This window comes from Anopheles maculipalpis, chromosome 2RL (genome assembly GCF_943734695.1).
Source record: "Anopheles maculipalpis chromosome 2RL, idAnoMacuDA_375_x, whole genome shotgun sequence".
NCBI classification, from domain to species: Eukaryota; Metazoa; Arthropoda; class Insecta; order Diptera; family Culicidae; genus Anopheles; species Anopheles maculipalpis.
Genome location: NC_064871.1, coordinates 46,165,249 through 46,182,839, shown reverse-complemented (window position 1 = coordinate 46,182,839; position 17,591 = coordinate 46,165,249). Strand labels below are relative to the sequence as shown.

The following is a 17,591-nucleotide window of genomic DNA, read 5'->3' as shown; positions in this document are numbered from 1 at the left end:
GTTCCTCAACGTAGCTTACACACTTCGTTTTGTTTCATTTTCGTCTTATTATCGTCCCATTTTCATTTCAATTCAATTCAGTCCTAATTAAACCAATATATACATACGCAAGCGAAATAGTATATGGAACAAATCAACATGTTCTAGTATTAGACAGTAAAAAACAGCTTTTATATCGCATTTTCGTCTCCCTTTTGCCTTTTCGTCTATGCGTTTGATTCTATAACTCCATACTATCCAGCGAGACTCTCGATAACAACAAATCATGCTCTTGCTAGCGTTTCTAACGTCCTCCCACGTGTTGATGTACTCAGTGTAAAGTAATTCACTAACTAGACTAACTACTCTGAAAAACAATTCTCGTCAATTCGCGAGAACGAACGGGGCGCGCGATATCGTACTGTGTAAGGAGGTCTTCAGCAAGCGTTTGTTCAGTGTTCAGCTCTTAACACTCATTCCTATACCTGTGTCTGTGTATACATATCATTGAGGATCCGGAACTGGGCCTGTGTCTTGCGCTTTGAATGGTTTAAAAACATTACGTTCGTTTGTGTGTGTGTGTTCTACATAATAATAATTCAACGATTTTCTTTATTCTTTTCTTTGCTTCGGTATAACGAGTAAACGAGTGTTTGTCGATAGTATTGGTTGGTTAGTTTTATGTTCCGTATTTTTGCTATTTAAATTCTTCGTATGATTTATGCTTGTTTTTATTCTTTTGTATCATTCTGGTCCTATCTATGTGTATGTGTGTGTTTTTTTCTATTCTTTATTCATTTACAATCCATAAAACCCATTCCTAAAGCGTAATAGAGGCAAGCCTTCTTCTTTCATCTTTTTTTTCTTCTTTTATCTATGTTACAACGATATATGATTTCTTCACTTACATGTTAATTATCACATTTCATCGCGATCCCTTGTGTGAGTGTGTATGCGTATGTGTGTGTGTCAGTTGTCTGTGTTATTTTTCGATTCCTTTTTTTCGGGTGTAGGGAACTCCATCTTTAGTTGCCACCATTCACAACAAAGCCACGTCGTCTACATGCCTTCCCTGCGGTTCTCCGGATTTTTGCAATTTATTTTTGCTAGCTACTAAAACAAACAGACACGTCGTAAAACTTCGATCTTCGTGTATCGTGTTGAATATAAAAGATTAAATAAAAAAATTGCAAGAAAAAAAAGATTGCCTGCAACAACTGGTGCTAAATATGATAAATGCCTATCATAAAAAAAACAGCGGAACAGATGCGAATAGAAATTCGTGTTTTGAAACTATTGGCTGTGCGTTTCAAAGAAGAACAAAAATAGTTAACATTATATGCTAGAAACAGTAAAAAAGAAATACGCAAAACCCTGATATTGCATAGAAAACAAGTGATAGTTTCGTGTGTCTGTGTGTTTTAAGAGAACACAACACAGTCGGTAGCTACAGATCGGTAGGAATACTGAGAAAACTGTGTTTAATAACGACCTCAAAACAAGGAAAAACTACAGCTTGACTCACTCGATATTCGGTTTTTCATATGTAACGGTTTACTTTTAGTTAGGAACCTCTCTCTCTCTCTCTCTTTCTCTATCGCTTACTTTCTCTCAAATCCCCTCAACTTTTTTTATTCTTACCAATTCGTTTCCATCATCATTGTTCCTTCGAGGACGACGACGACGACGACGGCTATCTAACACAGATAAACTGCTCCATACAATTTGAACCGTACCAAATCGTACAGTGTATGTGTCCGTGTCCCGAGGTTCGTTTTGGCAATGAACAAATCCCAACAGACGACAGCGTACCGGGGTCCGGGGAAACCCACGCGCTTCGTTCACAATTCAACTATTATAACATGAATAAGGCGATGATGAAAATAGCTATTTACAATACAGCATTACAACTGAATGCGATTTTTTTTGTTCTACCACCACAGCACAATGTAAGCGCCCATTGTGATGTTTTTTCGAGTGTTTCAGTGCAACAGCTATTTTTTCGTTTGTGTAGATGATGCATCTATCGATGACGATGTCTCTGGTGGCTCTACCACTCCGCTATCCACCAGCTCTCCCTTTGGTGCGGTTTCCATTACACTCTGATTGGTGGCTTCGCTTGAGGTGGAACTAGCTTGCTCCTCAGCTTGATTCGTTTGCAATTCGTTCTGTCCGGTGGACACGTTCGTCGGTAATTCTACTGAAGGTGCACCGAGTTCGCCGCACCCCACAGCCGCTTCCAGCGAATGCTGTCGTGCCGGTGTGACACTACTGGTCGTCTCGTCAACACTAACGATGGTTGTGAGAGGATCCGCCGCAACTAAGCCGATTGTGTTGTACTCCTTGATGCCCTTCTCACCGATCGGTACATGCCGTTCACCAATCTTTACCAGCAGTATGGTGCGATTCACATTGGAGCGGAAGTGATGATCGGGATGATTCGGTTGCCAAAAGTGCACAACGTTGCCAACCATGCCCTCCTGCGGCGTCCAGTCTTTCCACGATGAGCGTCCACCGCTCGATCGAAACTGTTCGTTTGGCCAGGTTACATCGATCCGGCGGCCAAGGTCTAGGCAATCGTAAATCTGAAAAGCAATGTTATAATGTAGATTTGGTTCATGTACTAGCTAGACGTGAATTATAGAGTATCTAAGAATTTTTAGACGGATATTTTTCAATCTGAACAATTTAATCCGAGGTAACTTTATAAATTAAATTGTTTATCTATGAGCACTCATAACCAGGGCGAAAATCTGAAGGATCCCATACAGAAGGATATCGAGGCTCCAAAGCAATCGGTTATATCTACCAAAAATATGAAAAAATTGTTAAAGTATGCCCAAAACTACTTGGTCAAACTAGACGAGTCTTGGCAGATGGTCATAATAATGGACACATGCAAAATCAATATAATCGAATCTGGCGCAAGCAAAATACTTAGCTAGACTCAAAAAAAATCTGTGCCCGACTGTGAAGCATGCTGGTGAGTTATGTTATAGTTTGCGGTGCCTTTAGTGCAAATGGCACCGAAAACTTCGAAAACCCCCGATCCAGAATAAAAATTAGCTGAAAGGGTTTTTTTTCATGTAAGAATGGGTGAAAATTTCTTATAAAAAACTTTCAAAATGACCTCCTCGAAGAAAAGACGTTTGCAAAGCGTTAATGATAAAAAAAGATTAATCATTTTTGTCCACAGATGGAATTGTTATTGTTTTTTGATAAGATCAACGCTGGTTGATGATAAGAATACATTTTACTACTTTGTAGAATAAACATAACATTTGTTTTAATTGATTGAATATATTTAATAAATTATTTTGTATCCCTGTCCTTGGCTGTACGGATAATTTTTTGACACAGTGTACATTCTCGGACTACCTGTGAGCGCTCTAGATTTAAATTGAAAAATTCAACAAAATTGCGTAGCTATAAAAAAAGGCAATACGAATAGAAAAGCGTCTGAGAAAGACATCCAGCTTACCTGTGATGCATCCACAATGATGACTTTCTTGTTCAGTCCGATTGCCGGTGGAGAATGCAGCCACTGAAGCCCAGACTTCGGTTCGTCCGGTTGCGCCTCCGCCATCACAAACAACGAGTAGGGTGCATCGTCCGGTGGTGAGAGCGTAAACGTCAACGTACCAGGTACTCCCGGAATGCGACTACCGGCCGCCACCACATTATTCCCAGCGCCACTGCTGGCAAGTGCCGAGCTAAATCCCGGCCCACCCCCAGAGAGCATCGAGGAAGGGACGTTCGCTTTGTGGATGTACCCACTGGCAGCCAATCCGGACGTGGATTCAACACTTCCCTGCTGCTTCAACGTCGAGCTCGGACTACCACCCGCAGTGCTTTGGCTTTCATCGTCAGCGCCAACCGAACTATCGTTTCCACTTCCACCGGCAGCAGCAGCGGCAACCGCTTCCGCCAGCACCTCACGGAACGAATCGCGCTTGTTAATCTGCAACGCTCCCCAATCAATCCGATCCTTGCTGGTGCTTCCCACGGTTCGCTTTGCGATCGTGTTTCGTTCCCGCAAACCAGCCGCCGTCAAACCGAGCGCCATCGCTTCCCGTTCGGCGTCCCGCTCGCGTATCAGAAAGCCAGCCAACAGGGTCGAGCTGGTCGGTTTGTTAATACTGGCCATACTGCCCCGATTTGCCACCGCGCCCGAGATGGACATATTTTGACTGCCGTACGATAGCGTACCGGCCGTTCCGGATAGCGTATTATTCGGCGTCGGTGTATTGCAGTACACGCCCTGCATTTCTGTCATCTCGCCCTCGATAATGGCACTACCGCTGCTGCAACCTTCCCGACAGCGCTGCCGTATACGCTTCCAGGTGCGAATCAACATGGATTGTATTTTTTCCAACGTTATCTCACCACCAATGATACGACACAACTGTGCGTTCGTTTCTGCGTACGACGTCGTCAGCGGTGAGACGTAGATCGGATATCCGATCGGTTGATCGCACGATGAGTTGATGATGTTGCGTAGCGCTTGCTTTGCGTTTTGTATGCTACCCCGCTCGGGGTTACGATTGCGCAGATAGATCAGTTCCTGCTGTTGGCCAGCCCAAAGGCCACGCACACACTCCCGATTCAGTTTGATCACCCGGAAGGTGAGAAATCGCTTCGTAAGCCTTATGACACGATACTCATCCGATCCGTCATCCATGACGTGACGCAGGGCGAGCAAATTTGGCGTTCCGCGTAGCACCGCATTGCGCCACAGTGGATCAGCTTCGTGCGATATCACAAGCTCCTTGGTGTGGAAATCGATCGCATTGTACAGATTGCTATAATCATCGTACTCGTCCGGACAGAGAAAATGGTCTTGATGAAGCTTAAGGGACATTCGAACGGCCGGCGCTACAACGCCATGGAGTAGTTCCATATCCGCAAATACCCATTCGTCTCTCGGGCACGTGATGCGAAAATCGCCCTTGAACAGTGCGTGTAGTCCGTGGAGAAAGAATTCAACGCCACAGGATGAACTGTGACTGGCAGTGGCAAGCGTTCGTCGGGCTAATAGTGCCAATGACATGCACAGGGAGGCCACCAATGAATCACGAGTCTGTGAAAGGAAGAAAAACATGTCTCAGGTAAGAAAAGCATCAACTCTAAAAGAAAGGATTAAGCAAATCTTGCACCTGGTGCACCTGATGCACCTGAGCTACTAATTCAGGTTGAATTTTTATGCTCCAAACCATGCGCCACGACCTATTTATTCTCTATTAAGATTCAATCGTGCAAGAACATACAGAGGGGCTCACGAACGCGTTTTTTATATCCGTTTAGGTTTAAGTTTGATTAGTTAATAATAATAAGTAATAAGTTTGATCATTTTTTCGATTTTAGCAACACGTTAGCCACGTTTATGTTTATGTTGTAATTTATAATTGCCTTGCCTATACCAAGTACTAGCTATAAGTATGGCAAAGGCCCCTGCTTGTGTCATGCAATTAATTCCAATAAAGAAATAAAGAATCTTACCGATTTGAAAAAGGCATTTGCGGAGCCATTCGATCCATTATTCGAAGAACCTGCACCGTTCGCATTTGACGCACCACTAGACGCACCATTCGAAGACGTTCCTGCTGGCCCATTATTACCATTGGTTCCACTAGATTCACCACATTCTGGCTTATTTGAACCAACAGCATCTGCTGCTGATCCTTCCACCCAACCGTCCACCAATGCAGTTGAACCCGTGTTTGTGGCACCCGTACCTTCCGAAGAAGCTTTTCCTTCCTTTAACACACCGCTACTGCCACTCTCTGCTTTGGTTACATTGGCGTTCGATGTAGAAGATACGACACAATTCCCTCCAGCACTATCACCCGAAGCAGCAGTAGTGTTGTTCGTTGTACCATTTCTTGCAGCTGTAGCAGCCGATTTTCGTGGCGTACGCTCGTTAAGAGCTGCCTGCAGCTGCTGACGCTTTTTATCGCTACAAAACTGTATCCATTCACCGTACACGCACCAAAAGCTGCTGCGCGTTATACCGGCTGCCCGTGAATCGTAGTCATCGTCCAGATTGATGTTGAACACCGGATCCAAATCTACAAACTGCCGGTCGGTGGTGTGTTCGAGCGCTTCCTCAATTGCCTGCGACTGGAGCCAGCTCATCAGCTTTGGCGATCGTAGCGTGTAGTAGATGATGCTCTGAAATAATACCCAATCGATTAGTGTTGATTCTACGGATCATCTAGAGTGATGTACTACACCTACCTTTACATAATACGATATCAGCACCTTGCGGAACTCAAACACCTGCATCGTGGCGGTGGCCGAGTTATCAGAGATAGAGTAACCTTCCAACACGTACTTCGACGCCATCACTTGCCAGGCAAGCCAGCGTGTCGTGAACATTGCGTTGGCACTTAACATACGCGGCAAACGACCGATCGCACAGCAACAGCATCCTGCAACCCGATAGGAAAGGAAGAATTAGTACCGTTCAAGGGGATAATAAAAAAAAAACTCGGCTCTAGTGGTTGTTACATACCAATATTATCTTCCACCTCCTCCGAGATTGCTTCAACTTCCCGCTGCTGGCAGTACGTGCCCCGAAACTCGAGACCACGCATTTGAAATGTACAGAGCCCATTACCAAGCTCGATTATGTGTACAAGGCAGTTTAGATAATCAGAGGCAAGTACTGCGGATAAAAACAATTCATTTCAATAAGCAAGCGATCACAGTTTGATTCACGCATAACTTACCGAAGCAATCTCCCTGGCTGACGTTTCCCCAGCGACCCATCTGCAGGTCACCGCACAGCGAATGTTGCAGCGATCGCGTCAGGTGTTCGTAGAAGATGCTGTTTAAATTGTTATCATCCGCACCGAGATCACGCTCGAGCTGTGAGCTTAGCCGTGTGTTCGAGTGATCGATGCGACGAGTATTGTAATCACGCTCCCAGAACTTAATCGGACGTACGTAAGAGGTGAGAAATATGGCACTTCCTGCAAGATAAGTAAGAGGAGAGATATTAAACAAACGTACGAAAGCATGATATTGAGACACTTATGCAAGAGTTTATCGATTTAAAAATAACAGCACATCACATTGTCCATTAGACAAAAAAGTAAAAGCAACATTGTTCAGATGATTAAAACAATCATCGCGAGTATTGAACGCACATCACTTTCGATTATTTCACAAGAATAACAAGTTTTTGGGCAACTTTAACAAATGATAGAAGAAAAGCAGCAGTTCAAAATTCCACACCTTCACAACAGCAGTTTTATGGCAGATGAATTCACCTATTTTTTCTAGTCTCAAGATAAAGAAGATGAATGATGATAACGGGAACGAAGACTATTTGTAGAACGAACTAAATTTTGAAGATTGATATAAGACTGCCAAATCCGCATTCGGTTATCTGAGAGATGGCTTAAGTTAGAAAATTTAAGAACTACAACTTTCTAACTTAAGTCATCTTCCAGATAACCATATGAAGACTACACGGTCTTAGAGCAGGTGTTTACTTGAAAATGTAAAACCATCAATGATTAAGGCAAATACTTCAGATGAAATGATATACTAAGCTAGAACACATTGTAATTGTTTCAGATGACATGCCAAACAATGACCTTTTGTAGTAAAGCTACCACATGATATTGCAATCGAATCAGATGAGATCGTACACTGCCTTGCAGCGAACCGATATAAACATTATCAACAGATAAACTTAGAATATTTTTTAACCAATAACGGTATGAGTTATGATCGGTAAAAATGTCATAATTCCTGGAGTATGAACATCTTTAGAATTATTTCAGCAATTTTTGTGCATCAGTTCCCTTGCAAAATTAAAAATTAAAGCTCTTCTACGAGAAACGTGAACAATTATAAAAATATTTTAAGTATATTTTTCAAGCGGAAAATGTTGCAAAAAAAGTAATTTGTAAACGGTGATACATTTCAAATTGTACATTGTGTTTTCCCATCAGACGCATGTTTAGGTTCTCCAACCCACATACAGTGACCGCCAATATAATAAGGGAATAGTGGTCTTATATTACTGGCGTTCGCTGCAAAATCCCTGTATTATTCTTACCAAGAAATGGATTGAGTGGTGTCGACAGGATTGCACTAATCGCCGTTTGCAGAAACAGCATCGCCGAATGAGGCACACTGAACGGTTGCGCAAATGCATGAAACGCTGAGCCCCACGTGATTTGCCACGGTGCAATGTACGTCACGACAAATTGCAGCTAAAAGTAAAAGACAAAATACAATTTTTTACTACACCATGACAACATTGCCGGCCACAGCAAATATGCCTACCTTCAATAGAAATTCAGCAATCTTACGGTACAGGATCGAAATGAGAAAATAGTCCAACAGAAACGTTTCGCTCGACATTTTGTAGTCCAACCGAAAGAAAAGCACCGTAAAGATGAGTATGATGTACTGACTGCCAGTATCGGAGTAAGCGTTACGAACACCTAAAAAAAAGTATGGAAAGCAAAAAATGTAGATATTATTGCATAACCCTTCGTAAGTTTGATGAATGGGACTTACATTTCAAACTGCACATTGCGATCAGGATCGAGCCTAGCGTGAAACCAAACTTTTGAGCTATCTGCATGCAGTCAGCCGTCAATGCGCTGATGAAGATGAGCGGATACAGAATGTTACGCTCGAAGAAGCACAGCACCACGTACATCGTCTCGAACCACATGATCTTCGAAAGCTTGTGCACCTCAAACAGCCCAAACTCTTCCGGCTTTAGGATCGGCTTCGCAATGCACAACCAAGGCAGATGCTTTCGCAGCTGTGGCACAATGTAGTGCATCAGGAAGCCTAGGATGCAAGCACCGGTATGCAGCACATGATTGATCTCCGGCTGCAGTACCGTAAACACTGTACTACAGTGCAAACTAAACATTGCCACCGACAGTACCACGCACACAACGGCATCATTTTTCAACCGAGCTGTTACCGTATCCTGCAGCTTTCGAGGCAATGGATCATCCAACTCCTTCGATACTGCGTCACGTCCTGCTTCTTCGTCAAAGTCACGATTCATCTCATCGGTTGATCGAGCCGATCCTTCCCCACCACCACCATCACCATTCGATTGTCGCCTTTGTCCATCCTTTGGCGTATCGTCACACGAATCGGAAGAAATTTTCGAATCTTCCTTGCTCGATGTGTCATCGTAGTCGGAGTGTGTAAGGAGGCTGGATTTTATCACCGCCCAGATGTAGGTGTAATCGCTTGCGCAACGGGACAGATGGTACGATACTGTCACCAGAAATGCACAATACATCGAAAACAGGACGTGCTGTGTACCTGTTTCGGACAGCGCTCCGTACACGAGTCCGAACAGCAGCGTACAAGCGACGATCGAACGTACGACGGAAAGAAACGATGCGAGCAGGCTGCAGGATGCATTGCTCCCGAAAAGATGCATATCGACCTGCTCCAGAAAGTACATCGTGAAGGTGTTAATTTGCGGGAACAGTCCCAAGCTGAACAAAAGCGGAAACGATAGAATCACCACCGCGAGGATAGTTTGAGCTGACTGCAGGAAAGCAACGATCGAGATCGGAAAGCCAAACAGCACCATCGAAACGCTGTTACCGTGTCCTAGGCCGAGCTGGTACTCTCGCAACAGTTGATGCACACCCAACAACAATCCACAGCAGAGACAGAAGTAGATGGGACGCGAATATGTAACGGTTTTGTTGAATCCATGTATCGGTGAGGCTGCGTCTGGTTGGACACTCTTCAGCAGCGAATACTGACTCCCGGCAATCACGAAGCAGAATATAAACGCGTACAGATCTTCGTAAAACTTCAGATACAGCACGAGCGATCCGAGCAGCGATACAAGCGTACAGAGCGCGATCGCCAACACCACTTGAGTCCAGCTCGTGTCCCGATCGAACAGCGCTAACAGCTGCAATCGGTTCATCGATATGTTCAGATGCTCCCGGAAGCAAAGAAACCGTAACGACAGTTTGTAGTACCGCTTTGGACGTACCTTCGGACCGGCTTCTCCGAACATCGAATGTGGCACAACGTCGATCGTGCTTTGCGCACGCGACAAACTAAAATCAGTCGATGCCACGATCGTTTTATCCGCCATTCCGCTGCCCGAGTTAATTGAGGCTGTGTTAAAATCATCGCCCGCGGATGATATCGTCCCAACCGTTGGTCCACCGGATGCAAGTCCACTTTCACCAACACCGCTACCCATACTTCCAATCACACCACCCGTCCCACTCGTCGACGGTCCACTGATGCTGATCGTACGGTGATGATGATGATGGTGATGCATATGATGATGTAGATACGGATTCAACGGGTTTAGCGCACCGAACCGTTCCTTTATCACATTTGCCGCACACCGCAACCATCGATCGGAATCGTCTGTGACGTAGAAATTTAAAGGCATTTCACCGACGGCTCCCGGCATCAGTGCGTCGTGACAGATGTTACGTGACGTGCCGCCACCATACCCAGTAAAGTTACTTGCACTGGATGTGCTCGAACTTGCCGCAATCGATTGTAGACGTGTTTGTGGATTTTCAAGCGCATCCAGACAGTAATTGCAATTGTTATTATCATCATCGCGCCAATAATCGCCAAACGTTCCGGATGACGAAGATACACCAGCCTGCGTTGAGGATCCTCCTGCACTTCCACCGGAAGCAGCACCACTATCGGCATTTCCACCGTCCGGTTTCAGCATCCGTAAGCGACAGTTCAGGTGACGATAAGGACGTGTCGGTAGGGGCGCTGGGCGACGAAACGTAAAGCTGGCCGTTTGCTGCTCCGACAGTGCACTGTTCCCCGGGAGATAGATCGGTGGAATTGGCACATCCGAACGATAGTTTAGGAACGTTATTAACGGAGCTGCTGTGGAGTTTTCCGGTATTCGCTCCGCCAGCAACCGCTGGGAGAGTGATCGATTGTAGATTTTGCTGCTCGTGGCGGGGTAGTTTTCCTCCACGCTTAGCCGCCGCACGCTGGCACTACGTCCCGGTGGTGAGGTTTTTGGAATGGCTCCTAAATTTCGCTGCTGTAACTGTGTCACCGATAGCGAAGATCCTCCATTTGTAGCCTCTTTGTCTGCGACGGTCGAACAACTAGAGGCTCCTGTTTTTCCTTCATCCTTTACCTTCGGTTTGCTCGTTGTTCCACTCGAGCCAGGAATTTGCGGATCCGATTCACTCCCCGTAACGGATTTCTTCAGCCCAGATCCAGTTGCACCATCCTGGGACATGGCGGTGTCCTTTGCTATGAGCAAATCTTTCGAACTAGCACTCGCCTGCTCCCAATCGCTAGAAGAAAGACATCCCGTCTCCTCGAACGCTTTCGCGAGCGGCGAACGAAGTAGCATGTGTTGTTGCTGTTGCATCGTGTCGGTGCACCTGTCGCTACAGCTGATCGTTGGACTGGAGGAAGTTTTCTTCACCTCACTACTACCGATCAGCTTCGGAGGCACTATGGCACAACAGGCTGGATTTTTCGCTTCCACTATCGTGGCCGTTCCACCAACCTGCTGTTCGGAATGCGTTCGATGGGTACGCGGTTCTAGCAGCGGTGATCGTGATCCGGCATTCGTTTCTGTGTCTGAATCGGTCGACTGAAGACCACTGTCGGGATGTTCTAGGTCCGATTCAACACCGGGAGCTTCCTCCACCCCAATTGGCGCCTCCTCTTCTGGAACTCTTTGTTGCTGTTGCTGCTGCTGCTGCTGCTGCTGTTGTTGATGGTGCAATCGTCGTAGTTGGTCGTGCAGTGTGAGATCTTCTTCGCTATCACCTATCCGTTGGTTCGGTTTCAGTTCTTCCGAGGGATAGTAATTTTCTTCCATCTTCGTCCGCTCAGTCGTTCGTCCATTTTCCGACACGTCCGCGGGATCGATGTCTATCACATCATCCCCTTCGTCCACCTCGCTTTCCGGTCCACCATCATCCTCATCCTCTAGAATGTCATCCTCATCCTCATCGTCATCTTCCAGCCCGTCATCGTCCGAATCGGAATGCAGATCAAAACGCTGTACCGGTGGTGTGTTTTCATCTCTCACTCGCAGCCGTGTCGCACTACCACCAACCGCACTACTTTTTACCGGCGTACTTTCATCAGATTGTTCCGCGATCGGATATACCGGTTCGCTGCCGGCATTGGTAGCGCCGGGAAGCACCGATTCGAAGGCAGAACCACTATCACAACCAAGCTGAACCATAAAGCTGGACGAGCCGCCCCCGCACACGTCCACCAGTCCCGTTCCACTGCTTCCTTCGTTGGATTTAGTAAACAAGTTCAGGTACGGATTGCGCGACAAGCATTTGCTCGGCGGAGGCAGCACCGTATGTCGCGGATTGCGCAGCGTTTGGCCACCGATCACCTCCACACTGTTCGGGTGGGTTGGCGTTAGGTTTGGTATCGAGGCCGGACTGCACGTTTCCAGGGCTGCACTTTTGATGCGTCTGACGGACGTTAACGAGCGTGGCAGTGGTCGCCCCTGTCCACCATTCCCACTGTTGGTAGTGTTCGAGTGTCGGCGTCGTTTGCCGGACGCATTATTGCCACCTCTGTTAACGGTCCGTTCGGCTCCCGGTGTTCCACCGACACCATCCCCCGACACACCGCCAGTAATGGAACCGCCGCTTGCCGGACCGCTACTGCTCGCAATCGTTGGCAACTGTAGCGCGGACATGGTGCTACTCGAATCTCGCCGTATCGGAGTGGCCTGATGCAGGAGGTAGGTGATCTTGGAGCTGTTGGACGTGTCGTTCCCACTGCCCGTGTCCGCTATCGCCAGCTGTACGGCCGATTTCGTGTAATTGTGATCCATGTATAGATCCGGATCGAGATTCTGCATCGCAAGCATATGATGATGGTGATGATGATGGTGGTGATGGTGCAGCTGATGATGAAACAACGAACTAACCGATTTGTTATTTTGATCCTCCGAACTCAGATGCCTCTGCAACTGCATGCCTCCTCCCTCCGCTCCAGCAGCACCTCCTGCACCCGTTCGGCGACGATTACGCGTACCACCGTCGGTTACCTCGCTAATACCCGTACCCGACACCGTCTTCTGTCCGTCGACCGGTTGTTCGTCTGCCGTGAACACATTGCTGCCATTCAGCTTTTCCGAATCGAGCGATATTTGGCGCTGTAGTTGACTGTTCATGAAGCGCTGTTTCCGCTTCGATTTGTACTGATGGCGCCGCAGCGATGCATTCGATTGGGCAGAACCCAACATTCGCGTGCCCGTCCCCGAATCTCCCTTCGTGCTGCTACTCGAACCGGCTCCACTACCGCCGGCACTTGCACCACCGCCCGCCGAGGGAAGATCGCCAAATTCGCGCGTCATCTCACGCATCACCGTTTCCAACACCAGCTCAGAAAACCGATCCTGATTCGGAGTGGACAGGGAGCGTTTATGCGTACTACCCGTACTGCACACCTCCGCTGTGTGCGTTTGCACCGGTGCCCCGCATCGTACCACTGGCACACCAAATGGTGTTTCGTTGTTTGCTTCCGCAATTCGATCGCTTCGAAAGCACGCGTCACTGCAAGCTGCCGATGGAACGACTGCTCCCAGTCCCGCCGCTGTTCCACTAACACCGGCAGCACCTGCCGTGCCCGATGACGCCGCAGCAGCACCACTCAGTCCACTATCGCTCGATTCGGAGCTATTCTTCCGATGGACGTCAACCTTTAGATCGATCGTACTGGTCACCTCCTGGTAGTCGATCGATATCGCACTATTAGCGTAACTGTTTTCATCGCTATGGTGCTCGACCGACGTACGGGACGATGCGTTTACCGGTGGTGTACCGCCGACCACTTCCACCGTGCCAAGGATTTGCATTTCAATCCCGGGCTCATCGTCACCCGAGCCACCGATCCCGATGATGCCGGTGTCCGCTTCGCGCGGTGCCTTGCCGGAATTGGCACTGCCCGGTTTTTTCAGGTTCGTCTCGGAAAGCGTCCGGGCACGATCGTACATGCGGTGCAGCGCCACATTCACCATCTTGAAGAACGTGATGATGATCGCGATCAGCACGCAGTAAATGCTCCATACAACTACGGTGGTCGGGAAGTACTGGAAACGTAAATGAGAAAAATAAATACATTACAAATCAGGTTGACTTTCAACAATGAAAGGAAATTGAAGATCAAACATAACATTGGTCACAGCACGACGGCGGTTTACGTTGGACATAATCCAGCATACACCGGAAGGAATCTAAACAAATTAGGAATACCCTAAAATTCAAAGCTTATCCATTATTGATCATCCAAACAATTCTATTGTTGAACAATAAAGATGGAAAAAGTGAGGTACTTCCAGGCAATTCGAGTTATAATTCTTCTAAGGCGATTCTATTATTCTAAGGCGAGTTGTTGATCGACGGGGAGCTTCAAATAGACCTCAATGATTTATTTGGGGATTTTTCATGCATTTTATACCTCTATCGAAGGTAAATTCTTCCTCTTTGTTACTAGCAAATCTCTAAAGGTCTTGTAGCCTGCTATTTCTGGTTTTCCTTGACTTCATTTAACTCCAGCTGAATCAATCCTTTGTACGAGGAGAAGCAAGGTCCTGTCGTGTGGAGATCGCTTATCCGATGGACCTTATCCAATCATTATTTAACCAAGACAAGGTATCACCTGGTTATTAAGGCTCAGACAGAGCGAATAAAGTTTAAGTTAGTGATGGGAACACCATTCCTAACCTACTAACTTCGTTCCGTCCTTGCAGGTAGGTAGGTAGATTTCATCGTCAATAGGAACATTAAAATCTGCAATATTTTTTAGTTTTTCTGCTCAGCACTGCATCGTATTAAAATACTCTCTTTTACTACTTTTTTGGAGCACTTGCTGTATTGTAAGAATCTTTTATTTTTTTAAGCATTTATGGCCCATCCTTGAGATGAGATTTCTAGATTGACAAACACTGCACTTCCATTGCCGATTTTCGAAGTCCTTTTGTAGGATTTGCTTCAAGGATCGTATCAGGTTCGTTCCATTTTTTTAATTTGAAACTGATTCCATTCCGTACCGAAATTAAGTTGAATGTTCCCATCACTAGTGTAAACATAGATTTTCACGACAACCATGACTAACGCTGGACTAACTGCTGAAGAGCCAATGCCAAGGGTGGCAATATGTTGTGTATACTTCTTGATCGTAGGATGAGAGAGGATTTTAACAATCATCTGTTATAGTTCTACTGTATTTGTATGTGTATTAGTCTCAAATAACGGAAACTAAAAAGCATTCTCAAAGATAACACCAAGCTGTTTTGTACTATTAAATTAAATGGAAAAGTTTCTATAATATTCGCCTATGTCCAACAAGTAGCAAGGACGCACAACGAAAGTGTCCACCAACAAAATGCCTTCGTCATCGTGCATCACCATCGCGCAAGAAATGAAAGTGCGAACAGGTCCACTTGCAGTGCCGTGTGGTCGTGTACTGTTTCGTTACGGGCATCCTTCACCCTCCCCATCAACCCCTCCTACACGGCCGTTGTACAGCGGACCCATCGCTAACCGGAAACTGGTAGGCAAAAGTAGACGTTAGACAGGTTACACCAACCTTACCGTACCAGGTCGGAGGTTTGCTAGTAAATTAGGACTAGTTTTTCACCGTGCCACCACGGTACACCACTCTAAATGAACGGTGTGCATTTGTCACAGAGGAAATTGGGAAAGAAAAATTAAATTAACGAAGATGAAGACGAAGATATTTTAGCTAGCTAGCGCGATGACTACTGTTACATGCCGTGGGATTCACAAAAGTTCCGTTGGATGGGAAAATCGCACCAAGACCAAGCACCAGATACAAAGGCCGTGTAGTACAATGTGCAAAAGCGATTGGATTAAACAATACCGTTTCAGAGTGTGTAGGCCATTTGAAGAGAAACTTGCTACAGAACATAACTAACCTAAATGTTATTAATTCTATTACAAGGTCAGAAATTTTTGCTATTCTTTGAAGCAACCTTTTTAAATGTGTTTGGATTCTAATTCGTATTCCGAATATGGTGATAAGAAAGACACTACCGTCAAGCCGCCAACTGTCCCCTTACTTAACAATCCCCGCGGATGATAATGCGTGCGATTTCTTTCGCGTCTCTAAAACATCATTATGAAACAAGGCCATGGTCAAGTGTAATAGCGTTTGCCATCATCGCATAACACAAGCCGGATAAAGCCGAAGCTGCTGCTTGTGTTGCCGTCCGACAGTAGCACGCCTCGTGGATGGGTGTTGCACACGATCTACTTGAATCAATCGACAGCAAAACACCGTCTGAGGGCTTTGTCTCTGGCCATCACCCACCCCCGCACCACTCGATTATCTATCTCCGATACACAGCACCTTCGACCGTCCGAGGTTAGAATTACGTGAGCATTAAGACACCACGGGGAACACACTGTCGCCTGTACGTTGTTGCGCGGATGGCTGATGATGCATGGTGAAATAAAAACACCACTCCTGACAGACACTATCAAAGAAGGCGGAAATGGTTGCCTGGTACAGTGCGTATCGTTAAAAAAGCGTTCTATTGCCATTCCTTTGCCAAGAGGTACTGTGACAAAAGCCGCTTTGATTAATTAGGTCAAAGTAGCTATCAATAAACCGAAGCTTCGTTTTTACGCATCACGTGAGACGGAGCTCCATTTCGATATGGAGCGAACCCTTAAGGAGGCATATATACATATATTGCATCCAGGCAATAATCGGGGCTCATAAATGCCAATGTTTATCAACGTAGGATTGCACCGTTGGCGGAATGTTGTGAATTCGTCTGTGTTTATTTTTGTGCCCCCAGATTGCAGTAGGCGCGTTCTGCCGATACCGCAAGCTGAAAACCATCCAAAATGATGATTCATGCACCGAGCAGGAACGGGTTTGTTGTTGTTCTTTCTATCGCTCGGTCGATTCCACTGGTCGCAGCACACTTACCATATAAATGATGAACGGAAGGAACAACAAAAACAGCCAGATGTACAGATGGACGGCATTGCAGAAGACATTCTGATGCACGTCGTAGTACCAGCCACCGGTCAAGCTGGCCAGCACACCCTGTCGTAGGATTTTTAACGTTTGCGAACCCATTGCTGGCTACTCATTTCATGCTGCCGTTGCTGGTGGGCCAATGGCAAGTGACCGGGTGTGCGTGGGGCAGCGTCTACCATTCGCATTCGTTGGCTGCTGCAGCTGGTACGAGCGACTTCCAGCTGGTTTTGACTGGGCAGAAACAGGAATCTGATAGCCACGTAAAGTGCGGCCTCGTACCACGGTGGTGTATCGGATGATTGTATCAAGCACTGCTTGCTGCTCTTCTACTTTGGCCTTAGGCAGTGGCACTTCGTTGTAACTTCCGAAACTAAAACCTTCCCTCTGCTTGCACGATGACTTCAAAATAAGCCTTGAAAGACTTTATATTTTCACTATTCGAAATAGACGCGAGCACACACATTCGCACACTAGGGCACACTTTTTTTACACTCCGGGCACGTTCGATGGCGTGCAACCTGGCGGCTGGCAAAAACTTCCGCAGAACCAATCAACTTTCCTTCAATCGCTACTTTCTTCGGAGGCACCCGTCATGACGA

The 17,591-nt window shown here is 46.3% G+C and overlaps 1 protein-coding gene across 1 annotated transcript; it reads right to left on the bottom strand.

The window, feature by feature from the left end:
* Positions 1-1,973: 1,973 nt before the first annotated feature.
* Positions 1,974-17,125, bottom strand: LOC126556556 (protein pecanex). The gene is made up of 10 exons (XM_050211855.1): positions 16,939-17,125; positions 8,518-14,068; positions 8,281-8,441; positions 8,051-8,207; positions 6,711-6,953; positions 6,494-6,646; positions 6,217-6,410; positions 5,479-6,150; positions 3,461-5,059; positions 1,974-2,564 (listed from the first exon to the last, which is right to left on the bottom strand). The coding sequence occupies exons 1-10, from the start codon at positions 17,089-17,091 to the stop codon at positions 1,974-1,976; spliced, it is 9,474 nt and encodes a 3,157-aa protein (XP_050067812.1). The 5' UTR covers positions 17,092-17,125.
* Between the last annotated feature and the right edge of the window lie 466 nt (positions 17,126-17,591).

Coding starts and splice junctions, on each gene's coding strand:
- LOC126556556 (XM_050211855.1), bottom strand. CDS start 17,091: ATGGGTTCGCAAACGTTAAAAATCCTACGACAGGGTGTGCTGGCCAGC. Junction 8,442..8,517: donor CGCAATGTGCAGTTTGAAAT/GTAAGTCCCATT, acceptor ACTTTTTTTTAG/GTGTTCGTAACGCTTACTCC. Junction 6,954..8,050: donor ACCACTCAATCCATTTCTTG/GTAAGAATAATA, acceptor CTTATCTTGCAG/GAAGTGCCATATTTCTCACC.